Raw genomic sequence first — 19,585 nt, 5'->3', positions numbered from 1 at the left:
TTTCTGAAATTAGAAATACCCATATAGGAAAGGGTAGAAAAGTTGGCATAGGAAATCAATGAGATAATGATTTTTCCAATGTGGTTACCATTTGGTTTTTGCAGCAACAAAAACAAAACTAGTACTCACTGTAGCAGCTTTCGCACGCCCGACCTACAGATGGGTTTTGTGCTTGGAAGGATGGACCAATCACTCCGTTCATCGCACTTGGTTTTCCATTATTGCTGGAAAGTTGATTGGGATTCGGTTTGTTGCTGTGATAAAGGCAAAATGTGCTTGTTCAACCCAAATGATGGTTAAATAAATAACTTTTATGCTATGGAATTAGATTGTGTAGTGGGAACTCGGGCATCACAAACTGGAATAAAATCTCAGTTGTTGACTTTTAATGCTCAAGGGCTTCATTTGCTCCAAAAACCAGCATGATGAATAACCCTACATTATGGTGGTGGTCCAAACATCAAGTTATTCCAGCACGTTTAGTGTGTTAGATTACAGGACAAGCAGACAAATACTCCAACAGCTCCCTTCACAATATACTAGTACGATATTGCATTACTTAAACTATAGTAAGGTTTAATGAAATCACTTATTCGAAGTAGCCTGTGTGCCAGTAGGCCAATGATGCAAATTTATACTCAGAGTAAAACACGGCATCATAAATCAATTAATGGGGGATTTATCTATTGTGTACTGCAATGGCACATTTTTAAAATGCTTTACAATACCCGTGGATCTTTCTGAAAGGGTTGCTGCTGTCAGAGGAATAAAGAAAATAACAAATGTGGAGATCAACACAAGTAAGGAAGAAAGTCAAGGCTGAATATGAGGAAGAAGGAAAAGAATGAAAGAAGGAAATTAAAGTACATGATCAAGGACATATACAAAATAATGCAAGGTCGGAGGAAGCAGAAGTAAGGGAATGGATTGAAAGCTGGAAACAAACATGTTTAACGTCATCTTCTATACTCTCTGTATATCATGGAGTTTCTCACAGTTCAATCTTGTGCTCGTTGCATTTTTAGCATCTATGTGGCTCCTGTGGCATTGTTGGACAACTTACTTACCATTGGTAACGCCTTATCCGATAGAGGCTGTATCTAGCTGTAGATTCCTTACCTTTGAACTCTCCCCAGGTGTTTTACTGGACCCGGAAATGTTTCGTGAGCAGTACACCTGCGTGCCGGTAAGCAAGGCCCTGAAAGGGGAGTCCCTCTCCCTAGAAAGCAGTTTGCAGAGTGTGGAGGATGGGTGGGTCAGTAAGAAATCTGCAGCTAGATACAGTCTCTACCAGATAAGGCTTTACCAGAGCTAAGTAACTTGCCCATCAGATAGAGACTTCTCGCTGCAGATTCCTTGCCTTTGAATAGATACCCAAGCAATACCATCCCAGGAGGCGGGTCTGCGAACAAAGTTTAATCAAGAAAGTCCTGCAGGACTGAAATGGGCAAAGTACCCGTCCCAACAGACCTGACTATCCAGGTAGTAGTGTTTAGTAAACGTGTGCAGAGATGCCCTTATTGCTGGCTAACAGATGTCCAGGACCAGAACTCCACATGTGGCAGTGGGTTAAATGAGTATGCAAACCCTCTGGGGGTTGCTTTTTGGCTAGTGAATAGCAGATCTTAATGCAGGCTACAACCCATCTAGAGATGATCCGCTTCTACAATGCCCGATCTTTCTTCACACTCATATACCCCATAAGGAGTTGGGCATCCACCCAGAACTCTTTGGTATGGTCAAAGTAGAATGCTAATGCTCTTTTTGGGTCTAGGCGGTGGAGTCTTTCCTTTAGAACGATGTGTGTAAAAAGTAGGAAAGGTGATGGATTGGCCTACATGAAAGGGTGTGACCACTTTTGGCATAAAGAGGCCAGACTGCAAAGCACCTCTTTGTCTGGGATAGACAGGAAGGTAGGGGGCGGATTAAATGATGAGGCCTGCAGTTCACTCATACTGCGGGCAGATGTAATTGCCACAAGGAAGGCTGTTTTCAATGTGAGAAACCTGAGAGGACAATTGTGGAGGGGCTCGAAAGGAGTACACATCAAAAAAGTCAGAACCACATTCACATCCCATTCGGACATAATGAATCGGGATGGAGAAAAAAAGATGAGTAAGAACTCTGAGGATCCTTTGTACAACAGTAAACTTAAACAAGGAAGGTTGATCAGGCCACCACAAAAAAAGCAGAAATAGCTGACAAATATCTTTTAATAGTGACCAAAGTAGAGCCCGGCAGGGCAAGGGAAAGAATGGACAACAGAATCTTATACAGTGGGGCAGAAAGGGGGGGTCAAAAACACTTGTCTGTGCACCATGCCACACATTTATTCCAACGACAGGCTTATACTTTTTTGGGGGAGAGACGCCTGGCTGCCAAGGTGACTTTACAGACTTTGGGAGGAAGGTCAAAAACTGTCAACTGCCGCCGCTCAATCTCCACGCAAGAAGGAAGAGAGTTGGAAGGTTTGGGTGAAGTTCCTCCTGAGGGGGAAGGTTGGTCGGAGGATCAATGGACATGCTCAGAAGCTTCCGATACTAGACTCTCTGCCCACTCCAGAGCCACAAGAATTATTGGGCCTGGTCGTTTCTGCTCTTCTTTAGATCTCTGGGCAGGAGTGGAATGGGAGTAAAGGCGTACAGGAGGCCTGAACTCCACTAGAGATAAGCGTCTCCAAACGTTTGCCGCCTTGGAAACTCTAACACGCAAAACTGCTGACATTGCGCATTCTCGGCTGAGGCGAACAGATCTAACCAAGGCTCTACCCACTGTTGAAAGAGACCTTGTACTCCCTCCGGATGCAGACGCCATTTGTGATCCGCTAGGCATTTTCGGCTGAGTTTGTCTGCTCTGGTGTGTAGAGCCAGCCAGACGTTGAACCACCAGGGATGTACAATGCTGTTCCAGCCAAATCTAGAGGCATAGAGTCTCTTGACAAAGGGTCCGTGACACCATCCTGCCCTGCTTGTTGCCCGTGAACACCTGCACCATCTTTCCCTTGATAGAGAGGTGAAAGGCTTTCAATGCCATCCAAATTGCACAGAGCTTCAGCATGTTTATGTGGAGTCCTGTTTCCAGCAGAGAACAGATTCCTCTGATGCCCCATCCCAGAAGTGGCATGCCGGTCACCATTGTTAGATCTGGTTGGGGAAGGGAGAGGGATCTGCTTGTGGCCCAATCGCTGTTTGTTAACCACCACTGTAGAACTTGCTTGGCTGCCTCAGATATTTGGACCATGTCAGAGAGATTCCCCTGATGCTGCGCCCACAGGAACTTCAGGTCCCACTGCAGAGCCAACATATGCCACCTGGCACATGTCACCAGCAGGATGCAGGAGGCCTTGAGGCCCAGCAGCTTCAGTCATTCTCACCAAACTCCCCGATAGAGGCTGAAACATCAGTATCATAGGCTGAATATCCTGGACTCACCACTCAGGAAGATAAGCTCAAAACTGCACTGTGTTGAGAACAGCTCCGATAAAAGGGAGCTTCTGAGAGGAAGTCAGGGGTTAATTTGGCACGTTTATAGTGAATCCCAGTGAATGCAGGAAGTCCGCCGTAGTTTGAAGGTGGGGGGACAATAGCCTGGGGCATGCTCGCCTTTAACAGCCAGTCATTGAGATAGAGTAAGAGTGAAATCCCTGATTTCTGAAGATGAGTTGCAACCACTGCCATCAACTTGGTGAACACCCAAGGGGTGATGGTAAGACGGGGGAAGGGATGAGGGGGTCATGGTGAATTGAAAGTGCTTGTGGCCTACTGTGAACGTGGGCAGGCAGGACAGGGATGTGGAAGTAAGCATTCAGCAAGTCCAACGCTACCATAAAGATTCTGGGTCCAGGGCAGACAAGGCCTGAGCCAACATGAGCATCTTGAACGACTTCTTGAGGAAGAGATTAAGGGATCGAAGGTCTTAGTTAGGTAAAAAACACTTCTCCTTTTTGAAGACCAGAAAGTAGCAGGAATAGCAAGCATAGCATACTTCAAGAACTAGAACCCTCTCTATGGCTCCCTCTGCCAAGAGAGCCACAACTTCCTCATGAGAAGGGACTAATGAACCTCCACCATTCGATCGTAAAATGGTGTAATGGATGGAGGAGTAGCCTTGAGGGGGAGTTAGGAACCCCTTTGGCCTATCTGCAAAACCCACCGGTCTGAAGTTATGGATTGCCAATAGGACAGGTGATGACAAATCCTGCCATCAACGGATCCTTGGTGGGGGGGAGGAGACTAGGAGAGTTTAGAGGCTGCTGAAAAGAGTGGGACAGCAGGCTGACCAGACCGATTACCACCTGACCCACAAGGTTGGTGGGTCCAGCGCCCTGGGCCAAGCAGAGGCTGGGCAGCATGTGCGGCGTAGTGGCTGGACGGGAAGTGGCATGGTTGATTACCCCTTCTGTGGCCACGAAAGGGGTGAAAGGCAGACTGGGGGGGGGGGCGTGAGGCCACCGCGAGGCCCAAGACCTGACCGAGTCGCGAGAATCCTTGAAGTGCTCAAGCGCAGTGTGCCTTGTCTCCAAAGAGACGGGTGCCATCAAAGGACATGTCTATCAAAGAAAACTGTACTTCTGAAAAGCCAGACATCCTCAGAAACAGCTCTGCCTAGTCAGTTGGTCATGTTAAATCCACAATGAATTGTGAACTTTGCGGTGTCCCTCCCATCGGCAACAACCTGAGAGAGTACACCCCGGGCGTACTCCAGGACCTGTGGCAGCACTTGCGCACCTATATCCCACAGCATGTGGGTGTAACGCCCCAAAAGGCATGCTGTGTTTACTGACCACAGTGCAAAATTGGCAGAACAAAAAAAAATTGTCTTCCCAAATGAATCCAACCTTTGAATTCTTTATCTGGGGAGCAGTTGGGAACGCATCTTGGGAGGTAGAGTCTTGGACCACCAAACTCTTAGGGGTGTAGTGTTGCATCAGGAAACGTGGGTCCCAAGGTGCAGGGCAATGGGAGCAGGTGATCATCCTGTTCACAGGAGCCCCTGTGCTGGGTTTGGAAAAGGTACCCAGTAGGACATCAGTGAGGGCATCACTGAGCAGGAGCAGAGGTTCTGAGGTGGAAGCTCCTGGTTGCAGCATCTGTCAAGAGTTTAGTCTTGACTGCCACCGAGGGTAGCCGAAGGTCCAGGACCTCAGCAGCCCTCCTCACCACCATAGCATAAGAAGCTCCGTCCTCTGTAGCCACGGTAGGGGGGGAGAAAACGTGCCAGTACCTGGAGATGTGTCCAGTAGGCTGGCTTCACCCATGTCCTCAAGCCAGCCCATTTCACTCTTGTAAGGCTGATATTACGAAGGACCCAGTATCCCCTCCCATTCTTTCCTGAGGCCTAGCACTGAGAAATAGTACTAAGGATCTGTGCGAGGAGGCAACGCTCCTGCTGGCGCCAAAGTCGGTGTTGGGCGACGCTCATCGAGCTCAGTCTCGGGAGTTTACAATGGGGACTGCTCCGGTGGGTGCTGTGCCGTCAGTAACGTTGGCTTTGGGGAAGACCAACATGTTATGACCGGTGCCGATCTGGATCCAGGACTGGATCCCTGGGAGGCCCTCAGCATTGGAGCCAGAGCTGCAGGTGCGAAACCCAAAGGGTTGACTCAAATGCGCTCCAGCAGGGTCAGAATGCCCAAAAATTAGGTGCATGGCCTCATAAAGTTCTTTAAGTTGGGCAGGGGTCACTGGCTCCTGGAAATCAGGGAGGTGTGAAATCAGCCCAGGCACAGGTTCCTCAGAACGAGGCCTAGAATGTCAATGCTTCCATTGGCCAATGGATGAGGAGAAGTCAAAAAGCGCTTTAATTTCTCTGACTTTTTGTTGTGCCTCGGCTTATCTGATCGCCCCAAAGACTTTAAATGTGACAACTTCGACTTCAGACTCTGTGATCGGTCACTGGACATTCCTCTCGACCGTGACCTTGAACTGTGCATAGTCACGTGCCGAACCACCATCAGCTTTAGGGACTGCTCCCTCAAAGCCTTTAGATGTATGGCCCAGCACTCGACTTCCTTCGGGTAGTGGTTGTGCTCCAAACATCACAAACACACAAGGTGCGGTTCCGTCAAGGACATCACCCCATTGACAAGATCCACGGGCCTTAAAACCAGTCTCCCTAGAAGACATTCCACGACACACCAGGACAAAAGTTCTCGAAAAAAGCTCAACAAAAGTAAAAAAAAAAAAAAGAACAGTCAAAAAATGACTGAGGAGTAGCTCTCTTGAGATCAGCGATGGCTGGCGCGGAAAGAAAAGAACTGACAGCGCACCTGGTTGGCACCTACATAGGGCCTGCTGCATCATTTCTGCTGCGTACTATGACCGACGTGGAGCTGACTGATGCCACCTACTGGCGCACAGGGTTGCGGCTCATGAGAATCTTACAGTTCCAATCTAATGCCTGGGGAGGATTCAAAGTTAAGGAACCTGCAGTTAGAAGTCTATCAGATTTTGTTAGATATAGGGTTAAATTTCATATACATCTGATGACATGAAAATGACTTTTAAACTCCAACCTGACATGGACAATTCTGACCTCTTTGCAAATAGTCTTCCGTTTGTAAAACAGTGGATGTCTTGTAATTTTCTTGAATTGAATCGGGATGAAAGGAAGGCATTGGTCTCTAAAAATTACCTGGTAAACTGGCAACCCTCTGTGTGGCCTACCTCTATTGGTCCGACCCTTTTTGTTGTAAAACTTTTATGGGGGTTTTAATGAATATGAACTGTAATTTAATGCCACATACTAATGAGGTGTTCCGCTCTTAATATTCAAAATTAAAAATACACAGGAAAATTCTGTCTTTCTTTCCAGTGAACAAGCACAAACAAATGATTACTATTTTTATCTAACCATGGTTAGACTATGCAAATTGTATTGTATTTTATTGTATTGTAATAGTATTTATATAGCGCTTACTACCCCTGACAAAGCGTCGAAGCGCTTTTCGGCGAGTAGCACGCTACTCCGGAACCCAAAAGGAATTAGTGGTAGATTAGTATAGGGAAATATGAGTAGAGTTTTAGTATTATGAGTTAATTTGAGATGCAGATGTGTGAGTTTGTTAGTTGGATTGACTGGAGTAATGGAGGGGTTGAGGAGGGAAGAATCCAGAAGTGTTAATTGGGAGTTTATGGTAATAGGATTTAGGCTTGGGATGACTAAAGGGGGAATGGTGGAGGGAAGAGTCTGTGGAAAGGGTTAGGGAGATCATAGTAGCAGGGTGAGATAAATGAGGGAGAATTTAGTAGGGTTGTTTGGGAGATCATGGTAGTAAAGGGAGTTTTGGGTGAGTTAGATGTGGAAGAGGAGGGAAGAGCTTAGGCAGGGTTATTTAGGAGATGAAAGTAGTAGAATGGATTTGGGATGAGTCAGAGCGGGAATGGAGGACAGATTGACAGAGACATGACATATGGTGATGGGTAGACAAAGTGTGATATAAAATGAGAGCAGGAATTCATAAGAAATGTAGTATAACAACTTATCTAGGAGTTATGCAATGACCTATGAACAAGTTAAGCATAGAATAACATACATATATATATATACACACAAATACACACACACATATGTACATACATAGACATATTTAAACCACAAGTAAATATACATTAAACAGGTTTAAAGAGTATGTGTGTAGTTTATTGTTATGACATAGTAGCGATACATATTTTCTAAAGAACTATATATAACGAGAATATACACAAACAGATAAATAATATTTATCAACATAGGCATATGCAGTCCATAGCTGTTTGAATATGGTGGTTATTAAGGAAAGAGCCAACTCTTGAGTAGTTTTCTGAAAACAAGATAGTTATCTGTGGCTCTTATAGTTGGGGGTAATGAATTCCATAGTTTGACTGCTTGAACGGAGAAGGATGTACCAGCTATAGTCTTTTTCTTGTATGGTGGTGTTCTAAGGCGGGGTGCCAATCTTCAGCGGAGGTTTCTTTGTTGAATGTATTTGGTTATTTTGCTTCTGATAAAAAGCGGTCCTGTTCCATGTATATCTTTGTGGGTGATACAAAGCAGCTTGAAGGTGCATCTTCTGGCAACGGGTAACCAGTGTAGTGCTCTCAAGGCAGGGGAGATGTGGGCTTGTGGCTTTACATTTAATAGTAGCCTGGCTGCGGAGTTCTGTATATGTTGTCGTTTTTTCATAATAGATAGAGATGATCAATGGTAGAGGCCATTGGTATAATCTAGTTTGGATAGTACAAGCGAGATAGTAGCTTGCACCTTGTGTGGAAATCCGAGGTGGGGGAAGATGCGTCGTAGAGTCTTCAAGGTGATGAAGTTTGTTCGTGCTAATTTGTCCACTTGGGCATTCATAGTTAACTTGGAGTCCATGGTGATTCCAAGGTTTTTAACTTCCTTGGATAATTGAGGAGGTGGTCCGCGATCATCAGGCCAGGCGCGCAGTGGGTCATATTTTTCCAGTCACCACATACGAGTATTTCTGTTTTGGAGGCATTTTGTTTGAGATGGCTCCAAGTTATCCACTGAACATGTGTACAACCAATGCAACGGCATGCACGTAGAGCATACATGCCAACATTTCAAACCTGTAAAGTGGGAGATTTTGGAAACACAGTTAGAGGGTGTATTTTCTCACAGACTTCTATAGGGGAAGAGGCAATTTTAGGAGGGAGACTGATAAAATAAAGCCATTTTTGGCTTAAAAAAAAAAAAATCTGAATGTCGCCTTGAATAGGGTACCATGCATGGTAAATGTATGTACTGGATTTATGATAAGCAATGCCGGCTATGAAAGAACACAGAGAGACCATTCATGGTCTACAGTACACAGAGAAGATAAGAAAAGCACAGCTTATTTGAACTTTTGGTGATGTAAATATGTTATTTGCAAATCCGCTAGAAACGACCTTATGCCATGACGCAACTTGTGACATCAGACTGGCTGCAATTTGGAATCCAGGGGTGTAGCTACCAAACTTTAATTTGCACATGCTCAGACCGATCATGATTCACAGGAACAAACTGGAATTGTAAGTGCCTTCTACCTATGAACAACTTCCCAAACATAAACACACATTATGCACATAGAATTTCCGAATAGTGAGGAAAGCTGAACGCCTCCAGGGCAGCGTCTACGCAACGGCAAGCAATATGCAATGCAAATGTTCTGCACTGCCACAAGGAAGTACATTGTGGGTAACTTAAAAAGCTTGAAGGATGCACTTTCTACCTTTATTCAACCACTTAGCACATATCTACCTTCATTCAAGCACTTAGCACATATAAAGTACAGCAGAGTGCTAAAAGTTGTGCAGTGAAAGGGAAATGAATGGCATATAAGGGAAAAATAATAATCGTAAGTAGCATAATTCCTTTGGCCGCAGGTCTGGATTTTGTAGGGTGAAGTTGGGGTGTATGCCGTGTTTGCACATTATGTCCAGTTCTTTGTGTAAATCAGAGGAGTGGGCAGGGGCGGCCCTTCCGCTGTGGCGGAGCATCCCCCCGCTGCTGAAATAAAAAAAATAAAGTGACAACAAAAGTGTTTTATTATCACTTTATTTTTCTGCCTTCTTAGGGCCGGGCCAGCCAACAGCACGTCACCAGGGAGGAGGAGTGGTATGTGCACTTCTAAGCGGGCATGTCAGTCTGGCCGGCCATCCGAGGCCAGCCAAACTGACATGTGCACCCAGAACTCTCTACCTGGCTGTGTTGCACATCTGGGCGGAGACCAAGCGCAAAGACCCCCTCCCTCCCTGAGTGGCATTTCTGGTAACAGTATGAGAGAAGAGTCAGGTTTGGGTGGGGAAGGAAGAAGACGACGAGAGGAACCAAGGCAGCTGGAGGAAGAACACTGAGTTGGCAGGTGTGTTTATTTTATTTTTTTATTGCCCACGCCCCCTGCACCCTGCACTGCCCCCGCCTCTTCCTGGCTGTAGCAGCTGCTGGGAATGGGTGTGCCCCTGCTGCTCTAATGTACGTTGGCTCCCTTGAGGCTTCGAGGCCACCAAAAGGCTAGCTGGTTGCACCTTACACAAACCCAAAAATTTATAAAATGAGGCATGAGGGTAAAGGAACAGGACATGCTGTTGTCGGCAGGCTCCCAACCATGCCCCCATACCACACATGAAAGAAGCATTGACATGCATTGACTTTATTACACCCATGCACCTTAATTCACGTAACTGCATTTCTATCCCTTATGGGGTAGAAATGCAACGTTTTACTCCACTGATCATGACATATAAGAGTAGTGACAAACATTTGACCTGAAATGCTCCAGCGGGGACGTTTCTGTCTCCCACCGCTGGTTTATCACTATTGCAGCGACAAGAAGGTGTATCAGTTGCAGATTGCAGGACATCCCATACCCCTGCCACTGGTACCTGACGCATTTTCTGTACTAGTGGCAAATGCAGGTTAGAAAGGCATTTTTTGTACATGCAGCTCACTTGTAGATTCATTTTGTCATTTAGCAGATGTGTAAAATATTTTGCATCTGCACTTGAGCCAATTGGAAACTAGGACTGTGTTTTTTTTAGTATAAGTCAGTCCTTTTCTCTGTTACTGCTTTGAATCATGCTCTTTGTTTTCTGACGCTGATGCAGCCATAGTGCAACACAACTATCTTTTTTGCTTTTCTGATTTGTATCTGTATACCGCTCTTTGTTATTTTACACAGCTACATTCTAATATGGCACCGGGAACTAAATCTGTGCATGGTGGGGGAGGGAAAACAGAACCCTGGCACATTTCTTCTACCTGCTAGTAAATCATCTTGGGACAATGTAATTTATTCCAAATTTGACATTTTGTAAATCTGGCAAGTAATCTCTTTTACAAACAGGAAGGAAACATACGTGGGTGAGAATATCTTACCTGGCTTTGATCCTTCAGGGACAGACCCATTCCAAACCTGATTCAAGAACTCAGGCCGGTTGTCATTCATGTCAATGACATTGATGACAATGTCAATCGGATTCTCTACTTGGTTTCCATTTACATCCACAGTGTGTGCCCTTAGGTTAAAGGAAGCTGGTCTTACCTAAGAAGTTCATTAGGGGATTACAACTAGTGTAAAATGATGATGCACTTACTGGAGCTTCCTCTAGGGAAAATATGTCTCCAACCCTAATACAAATTCATTGGCTGCCAATAACGCAGAGGATTCTTTTAAAATCCATGGTCATGGTCAATAGGGTTGTTCATAATGGCTCTCCCGCTTTGCTAGCTAATAAAGTCAAGACGTTCGAGCCTGCCCCTTAATCTTTCTTATGGCAAATTCCTGCTTACTATTCCCCCAATTCGGTCAGTTTCTTTTGATGGCCAATTTGCGTGGTCAATCGTCAGTTGTCAAGTTTAAGAAAGAGCTAAAAATCATGCTGTTCAAATCTGCATTTTATAATTAGTATTTTTTTTGCATTAACCCATGATACAAAGCGCCAAACGTCCTGCCTTTAGTGTGCTTAATACATAACCTAGTATTAGTAACAATAATAACATAGAATATGTTGTTGTTTACATTAGGCCATAAAAAATACAAAGGTTTAACAAATAAAAACATTAAACTACATTGCTTATGGGCATGTATCGGTGAATATGGACTGGTGTTTGAAGTGCAAACACTTTGGTGGAATAAACTAAAAGAGATTCAGACGTGGCTACACTAATCATGGCTTGTCACAATCGACTAATTGACGGCGAAGTGCAAGGACTTTGGACCAACTGTTAAAATATTGAAATGTAAAACAAGTATGTTCTTTCAACCGGTAAAATCAAATGAACACTTACGGGATTATTCATATAATTCACATCTATGCATTTCTTGTAGCATATACTCTAGCCATCAAAGTACAAGTGCTTTGATAAAATTGTGGGATGATGACTTTTGGTCTGACCATTAAATTTTTTTATTTCAGCAAGTCAATACAGTCAGTCATAAATCATGTCTTCTTTAAGAAATAGTATCTAAATTGGCAACGTGCGATTAGAAAAAGGGGGAGGTCACATATCAAAAAGCAAGCCTTAGTGGGTATTAGTTGCCGCTCTCATTGATTTCCAGGCTACATAAATAGATGATGCTACTGCCAGAAGGATATCCTTAGTCTGTTTTGTAAAGGAACGATGCATCCTTGCAGCGAGGTGTTATAGGTTAAAATCAAGGGACGCAAATACTACAGCGGAACACAATATCTTTTCACATAGGAGCATCAAATGAGTGATGTTTTCAAATCCTCCAACAGAACCGCATCATTGACCAGAAGTGTTAGGAGTCTTATTCCAAACGATGATGCGCTAGAGGATTTGGAGGGTCCTAATTCTGAACTTCAGATAGAGAGCTTTTGCTCTTCAGGGGACATCGAGTCCATGTACGGCTCAAGGAAGATTCAGAGTTTATATTTATGAAGCCAAAATATGAGCACTTCTTTTGGCTTAATTTTTCCTCTGTGCAATAACCCAATATTGCTTTCTGAGCTCATGATCCCTGGTTTGGGCCTGTAGTACTGGAATCAAATTTTTGTAAGGGTGTTAGCAACCTGCCTGAACCAGTGTACCATTTTGTAGTAGTTGTTTCTGCAGAGGTCCTGCACTGATTTCCGATATACAAGGTCAGGATAAAGCCAAAGACTGGCATAAAATGGGTTAAAGAGCTATGCGGTTCTCAATTTTACTCATACCCAGTTCCGCTCTTAACAAGGACTTTGGGGTGCTTGGAACAAGGTGTAGCATACATTATAATACATCACTCTCAACTGTTTGCAGGGTAATCCCTAGTTTGTATACCCACATTTCTACTCCACCTATACTAGCAGCTTTTCCGTTCATTTTGTAAGCTATAATAGCTGATTCCATTATTCTGTTGTTGCTCTTTTGTGGAATTAGCATGATAGCACTAGCATAATGATTTAAGATGGTTTTGCTTTTTTCTAATTGTTGAAACCTCACAATATTGAGTCAAATCCTAAACCCACGCTATCATAGTTTATGTCAATCGGTGTACTGTAAATTTTGAAGGTGGCTATTAGCCTTGTTCTTACATTAAAAATTCGTTTTTTTTGTATGGATGGTTAGCTTCCTACATTTGCAAAAGTTCTTGAAACCATTGCGTAGGTGATGTATTAAGATTTCTATACATGAAAGTAGCGCCACATTATCTGCGACCAGCAGCATTGTAATCTGGGGTCACATGTACAAAGGTAAGTGTTTGCAATTACCAAACAGAGAATATCGCTATTTGGTTACAAATGTGTGTTTAACACATTTTGCAATTCCCAGTGGGTCGCAAATAGTTCTACCTTATAAACATTAATGAGGTAGGTCTCTGTTTGCGACCCACTGGGAATCGCAAAATTCACAGGGATTGTGGCCTGCTGGGGTCAGCAGACCACCATGTCTGTAATTGCTTTCCAGTGAAGCATTTTTTTTTTTTTTAATGTAGCCCGTTTTCCTGAAAGTAAAATTGGATGTGTTTCAAAAACAAAAATGAAAAGTTTAAGAGTAGGCAGTGGTCCGTGCGACCACTGAATGTTCCTAAGAAACGTTTTACAAACATTCACAAAGGGGAAAGCAAGGGGACCTCTTCCCATTAGTGAATGAGTTACCACCTACTTGAAGTAGCTGGTTAATTGTGAATATTTTGCAACCGTATTTCGGTTGTAAAACATTCTTACATACCATTGCAATTCGGTATTAGAAAGTGACACTCTGAACACGCTCGTCCCTAATACCAAATCGCAAATCCAATTTGCAATTCAATGAAAGTTTGCTGAGAATTGCAAATAGGAGTTTGTACATTTACAAAAGCCTTTTTTTGAGTTTGTAAACGAGCTAATCCTGTTTGCGAACACAAAAACGCATTGTACATGTGGCCCTTGGTCTTCACCCAGGTAGAAATTTTCTACATAATTTATAAAAAGAATAACACTGGGGCTAGTACACAGCCTTGCCGTATTCAGATGTTACTTTCAAAGTGATGGGTCCATTCACCCATGGGCCATATTTTATCCTTGCACGGTTGTCAGTATGAAAGAGGATCAAGATTCATAGAGGGCTGCTGGGTAGACCTTGAGTCCCCAGTATACTCCATAATGTTGATCTATCAAAACAATCAAAAGCAATTTTTAGGTCGATGAATACCACGGAGAAGACTTTTTTTTAGAAAGGTGTATTTAGAACAAATTAGGTACACCCTCGTAGCTTGATCTGTGGTACTTTGCCCTTTGAAAATTTCTGGCAGTCATCTTTACATGTCTCAAGCCGTGATAATAAATGTTTTCCAAATATTTCTTCAAAGCAATCCAGCAGTGAGCTAGGGCAGTAATTGTGGGGTCATCTCTTCATCCTTTCATGTAGATCTCTAAATTTATGGTTGTTTTCCAAGAGGCACATAGAGCCTCATGAGCCCAGACTGAATTAAATGCAGATGTTAATACAACATACCACTAGGCCAGATCATTCCTGAATACATCAGTGGGGACACTGTCAGGACCTGGTGCTTTAATCCCTTCGCTACCAGGCCTTTTTTTTGGCTATTTGGGGCAGTTTGTGTTTAGGCCCTCAACTTTTTGTCCACATAACCTCCCCACGCCAAATTTACGTCCTTTTTTCACCAAAATCTTAGGGATTCTAGAGGTATCCAGAGTTTGTGAGTTCACCTGGAGGAGACCAAGAAATTAGCCAAAATACAGCTAAAATTTTGTTGAAAACAAAAATGGAAAAAGGGCTGCAGAAGAAAGCTTGTGGTTTTTTCCCTGAAAATGGCATCAACAAAGGGTTTGCGGTGCTAAAATCACCATTTCCCCAGCATTCAGGCACAGGCAAACTTGAATCAGAAAACCACATTTTCCAGCACAATTTTGCCATGTTCACTATTTTTCGCGCATTTAGACTCCTTCCAGTTAGTGACAAAAATGAGTGTGAAACCAATGCTGGATCCCGAACAGCTAAACATTTCTGGAAACTAGACACCATTCTGAATTCAGCAAGGGGTCATTTGTGTAGATCCTTCAATATTTTCCTACAGAAAGTAACAGCAAAAAAAAAAATATTGACAGTGAGGTGAAAAAAAACAGCCATTTCTCTCCACGTTTCACTCTAACTTTTTCCTGTGATGTCAGATTTTGAAAAGCAATATACTGTTACGTTTGCTGGACCCTTCTGGTTGCGGGAATATATAGGGCTTGTGGGTTCATCAAGAACCCTAGGTACCCAGAGCCAATAAAGGAGCTTCACCTTACAATGGGTTTTCATTGTATACCGGGAATACAGCAATTCATTTGGTGAAATATAAATAGTGAAAAATAGTTATCAAGGAAAACTTTGTATTTCCAAAATGGGTACAAGATAAGGTGTTGAGAAGCAGTGGCTATTTGCACATCTCTGAATTCCGGGGTCCCCATATTACTATGTGAATTACGGGGCATTTCTCAAATAGATTTTTTTTTATTTTATTTTTTACACAATGTCTTACATTCGGAAGGAAAAAATGCAGAGAAAGACAATGGGCAATAACACTTGTTCTTCTATTCTGTGTTCCCCCAAGCCTCCCGATAAAAATGGAACTTCACTTGTGTGGGTAGGCCTAATACAAGCGACAGGAAACGCAACATGGACACTTCACATTTTTACACTGAGATCTGACGTGTTTTGTGGAAAGTGCCTCGCTGTAGATTTTGTGCTTTGGCTCAGCCGGCACCTAGGGAAACCTATCAAACCTGTGCATTTTTTATAACTGGACACCTAGGAGAATCCAGGAGGGGGTGACTTGTGGGGCTCTCACCAGGTTCTGTTACCCAGAATCCTTTGCAAACCTCACAATTTGGCAAACAAAACACTTTTTCCTCACACTGGTGTGACAGTTCTCGAATCTGCGAGCTGCCACAAATTTCCTTCCACCCAGCATTCCCCCAAGTCTCCCAATAAAAATGGTACTTCACTTTGTGTGGGTGGGCCTCGTGCCAGCGACAGGAAATGGCCTAAAAAATAACATGGACACATCACATTTTCCTAAAGAAAACCGACCTGTTTTTTGCAAAGTGCCTAGTTGTGGATTTTGGCCTCTAGCTCAGCCGGCACCTAGGGAAACCTATACATTTTGGAAAACTAGACACCTAGGTGAATTCAGAATGGGGTGACATATGGGCTCTCACCAGGTTCTGTTACCCAGAATCATTTGCAAACCTCCAAATGTGGCGAAAAATAAAATACTTTTTCCTCACGTTTCGGTGATTGAAAGTTCTGAATCTGAGAGAAGCCACCAATTTCTTTCCACCAAGCATTCCCACAAGTCTCCTGATAAAAATGAAACCTCACTTCTGTGGGTAGGCCTAGTGCCCACAACAGGAAATGGCCCAAAACGCAAGATGGACACATCACATTTTTACATTGACAACTGACGTGTTTTTTTGGAAAGTGCCGAGCTGTGGATTTTGGTCTCTAGCTCAGCTGGCACCTAGGAAAACCTACCAAACCTGTGCATTTTTTAAAACCGGACACCTAGGGGAATTCAGAATGAGGTGACATGTGGGGCTCTTATCAGGTTCTGTTACCCAGAATCCTTTTCAAACCTCAAAATTTGGCTAAAAAAAAAAAAAAAATTCTGGAATCTGGGAGGAGCCACAAACTTCCTTCAACACAGCATTTCCCCACATCTCCCGATAAAAATGGTACTTCACTTGTGTGGGTAGGCCTAGCGCCCGCAACAGGAAACGCCCCAAAACACAACGTGGGCACATCAAAATTATCAAATACAAAACTATCTGTTTTTGAGGGGGGAAAGGGTCCACACACCTGTGTTTTTGGTCTTGGGCACAGCAGTAATCTAGGGAAACCTACCAAACACAGACATTTCTTAAAACTAGACACCAGAGGGAGTCCAGGGAGGCGTGATTTGCGTGGATCCCCCAAGTGTTTTGTTACCCAGAATCCTCTGCAAACCTCAAATTTAGCTAAAAAAAAAAATACATTCTCCCAGAGAATCACCACACCGGCACTAATTTCCTACCACCTAACGTTCCCCTCAGTTTCCTGATAAAAAATTATACCTCACTTGTGTAGGTGGGCCAAGTGCCTGTGACAGTGAAGAGCCAAAAATATGTCGAAATTGAGGGGCAACCACACCGGGTCCAAAAGGGCAGTTTGGAAAAAAATTGTTTTTAGGCTGACATTTGGGGCAGAATTTTTATCGGTATAGATGCGACAATGCTGGGTGGTACAAATTTTGTGGATTCCTGCACATTCCGGAGGGTTCCATCACAAAAATGTGGGGAAAATGTGTGATTTCAAGCAAAGTTGGAGGTTTGCAGGGCATTGTGGGTAGGAAAATGGTGCGGGGTGCATGTGAAGCACACCACCCTGGACTCACCCAGAAGTCTAGTTTTCAGATGTGTCTAAGTCTCATAGATTTTTCTACATGGCAGCCTCCCAAAATCCAAAAAGTACAGCCCTCACCAATCCAAGTGGGACGATTTTGAGAGTTAAACAAGCTCTCATGGCCCAAATGTAAAACCAAAACCCAAAATAATCAAATGTCCTCTTGCTTGCTGTGGGAGAAGATGTTTTAGTGTGTGGGCGGAGAGCTGAAAGACTGTTAACCCCTTCAGTTGGTGTGGGGGCATAACCATGCCCATACTGCTTGGTAGCCACCACCCCACTATTTAATTCCCTGGCATCTAGTAGGCTTTCTGCGCCACCGGGGAGTGGATCAGGGGTAATTGCCCCATCTGCCAACCAGTGGGCAGAACAACTCTGTCCCCATTTATTTGCGGTGTGGGTATGGCCATACCCCCACTCTCTTTAAAAATAAAAATAAAAAAAGAATAATTTTTAAAAAAAAATAAAATCTTCCCTGGTCTCTGCTGGGCTTTCTGGGCAGATGGGCCATACAAAAATAGGCAGATCTGCCCCCGAGGAGGGCAGAAATGGGCAACAGTAATGTGCCCCCATGGGGAGCGACCATTGCTCAAGGGGCTGCCCCCCCAAACAAAACACACACCAATCGCTAGTGCCTATGTGGTTTCTGCCCCCTCTGGGGGCAAAAATGGCCTAAAATAAATGTGCTCCCCAGGGGAGCAACCCTTGCCTAAGGGGTCGCTCACCATTTGTAAAAACTAAAAAAATCCTGGTGCCTAGGGCTTTCTGCCCCTATTGGGGGCAGATCGGCCTAATCAATATTGGCCTTAAATACATTTGACCCCCCCCGAGGGAGCGACCCTTGCCTAAGAGGTCTCTCACCCTCTGTAAAAATAAAACTCCCTGGTGCCTAGTGATTTCTGCCCCCCTTGGGGTCAGATCGGCCTAATTAAAATAGGTTGATCTGCTCCCAAAGGGGGACAGAAATGGCCTAAAATAAAATTGCCCCCAGGGGAGTGACCCTTGCCTAAGGGGTCGATCCCCTTTCGTGAAATCTTTAAAAAAAAAAAAAATCCCTGGTGCCTAGTGGTTGGGGCAGATTGGCCTAATAAAAATAGGCCGATCTGCCCCCAAGGGGGCAAATAATGGCCTAAAAACTATTTTCCCCCCAGGGTAGCGACCCTTGCCTAAAGGGTCGCTCAGGAGAGTGACCCTTTCCTAAGGGGTCGCTCCCCTCCTGTAAAAGCAATTACCGTTCCATCCCTGCATGGCAACCGTGGCCGAGGGCGAGACCAGATGGTCCCAGACACCCGAGGGGTTAAGAGGTTTTTGGCTTTGGATGGCTCTGATGACTTCTCCCAAACTAAATTCTTTCAATTTATGACTTAAGGCTGCGGCAGAGATGTTGGCCAGTAGAGACCACTGCATTCCTCTCTCATACACAGTCTGTGGTGTATCTTCATCCGGTCTTCTGATATAATGTAGTTAAGCACTTGATCTATTTCTCATGGCTGATAATAGATTCTATGATCTTTGCAGGGACTTTGTAGCCCTATTTCACAATGGCCCAGAATTTATTGTTTTTTTTCAGGTCGATTATAGCATGTAGAGCTTCCCAAACATTGTGCAGTTGATTAACTTTTTTTATTTAAGTTCCTTGTAGTTCCTTCTGGCATCTAGTAAGCGTATTAACTATTTCTCGCTTTATGCCTCAGTCTGACAGTAGTAAGTAAGCAACTTTATTGAGGTTAATTAAAACATCCACAAGAAAACTCCAAAATGCCCTTAAAACATTACATTAAAAACAACAACAAAAACAATTTAAATCGGCTAGTAATAAAATTTTAAATGCCTTAAAAATATAATTACCAAAAATAGTATCAAACCAGTTAGCAGTTTAGCCTAAAGCAGTTTTACGAGATTTTTACAGTTTGTATACATTTCATCCTGTAATAAAGCTGTAGACACGCTAAAAACTGAAATGAGCTAATATAAAATAGAACCAAGAAGCGTTTTAAATATGGCTTGTAAGAATTTTGCATAGTGGCAAAGATCAGATATGTCCTTGCTGCTACCTTAAATGTGGTTAGACTGTTCAATAGCATGATCTGTTTAATATAGATATTCCATCTCTGCTAACCACAACATGAGAGGTGGATAAAAGACTTATGTTTGTAGGAGCACAGCCTGCATCCTAAGGTTGAATTCGGTAATGAAGACCATGGCACTCTGTGCTCTTTAATTGGAAACAGAAACT

At 43.6% G+C, this 19,585-nt stretch overlaps 1 protein-coding gene across 2 annotated transcripts in view; it reads right to left on the bottom strand.

Moving 5' to 3' along the window:
* MTA3 (metastasis associated 1 family member 3) overlaps positions 1 to 19,585 on the bottom strand; it is a 964,160-nt gene that overhangs the window by 464,051 nt on the left and 480,524 nt on the right. For both annotated transcript variants that reach the window (XM_069233985.1, XM_069233984.1), the window contains exon 12: positions 130 to 254. In XM_069233985.1, coding sequence (XP_069090086.1) covers positions 130 to 254 — 125 coding nt within the window. The remainder of the gene's footprint in view (positions 1 to 129; positions 255 to 19,585) is intronic.

Source organism: Pleurodeles waltl, chromosome 5, assembly GCF_031143425.1.
Source record: "Pleurodeles waltl isolate 20211129_DDA chromosome 5, aPleWal1.hap1.20221129, whole genome shotgun sequence".
Lineage (NCBI taxonomy): Eukaryota > Metazoa > Chordata > Amphibia > Caudata > Salamandridae > Pleurodeles > Pleurodeles waltl.
This window is presented reverse-complemented; position numbering and strand designations above follow the sequence as displayed.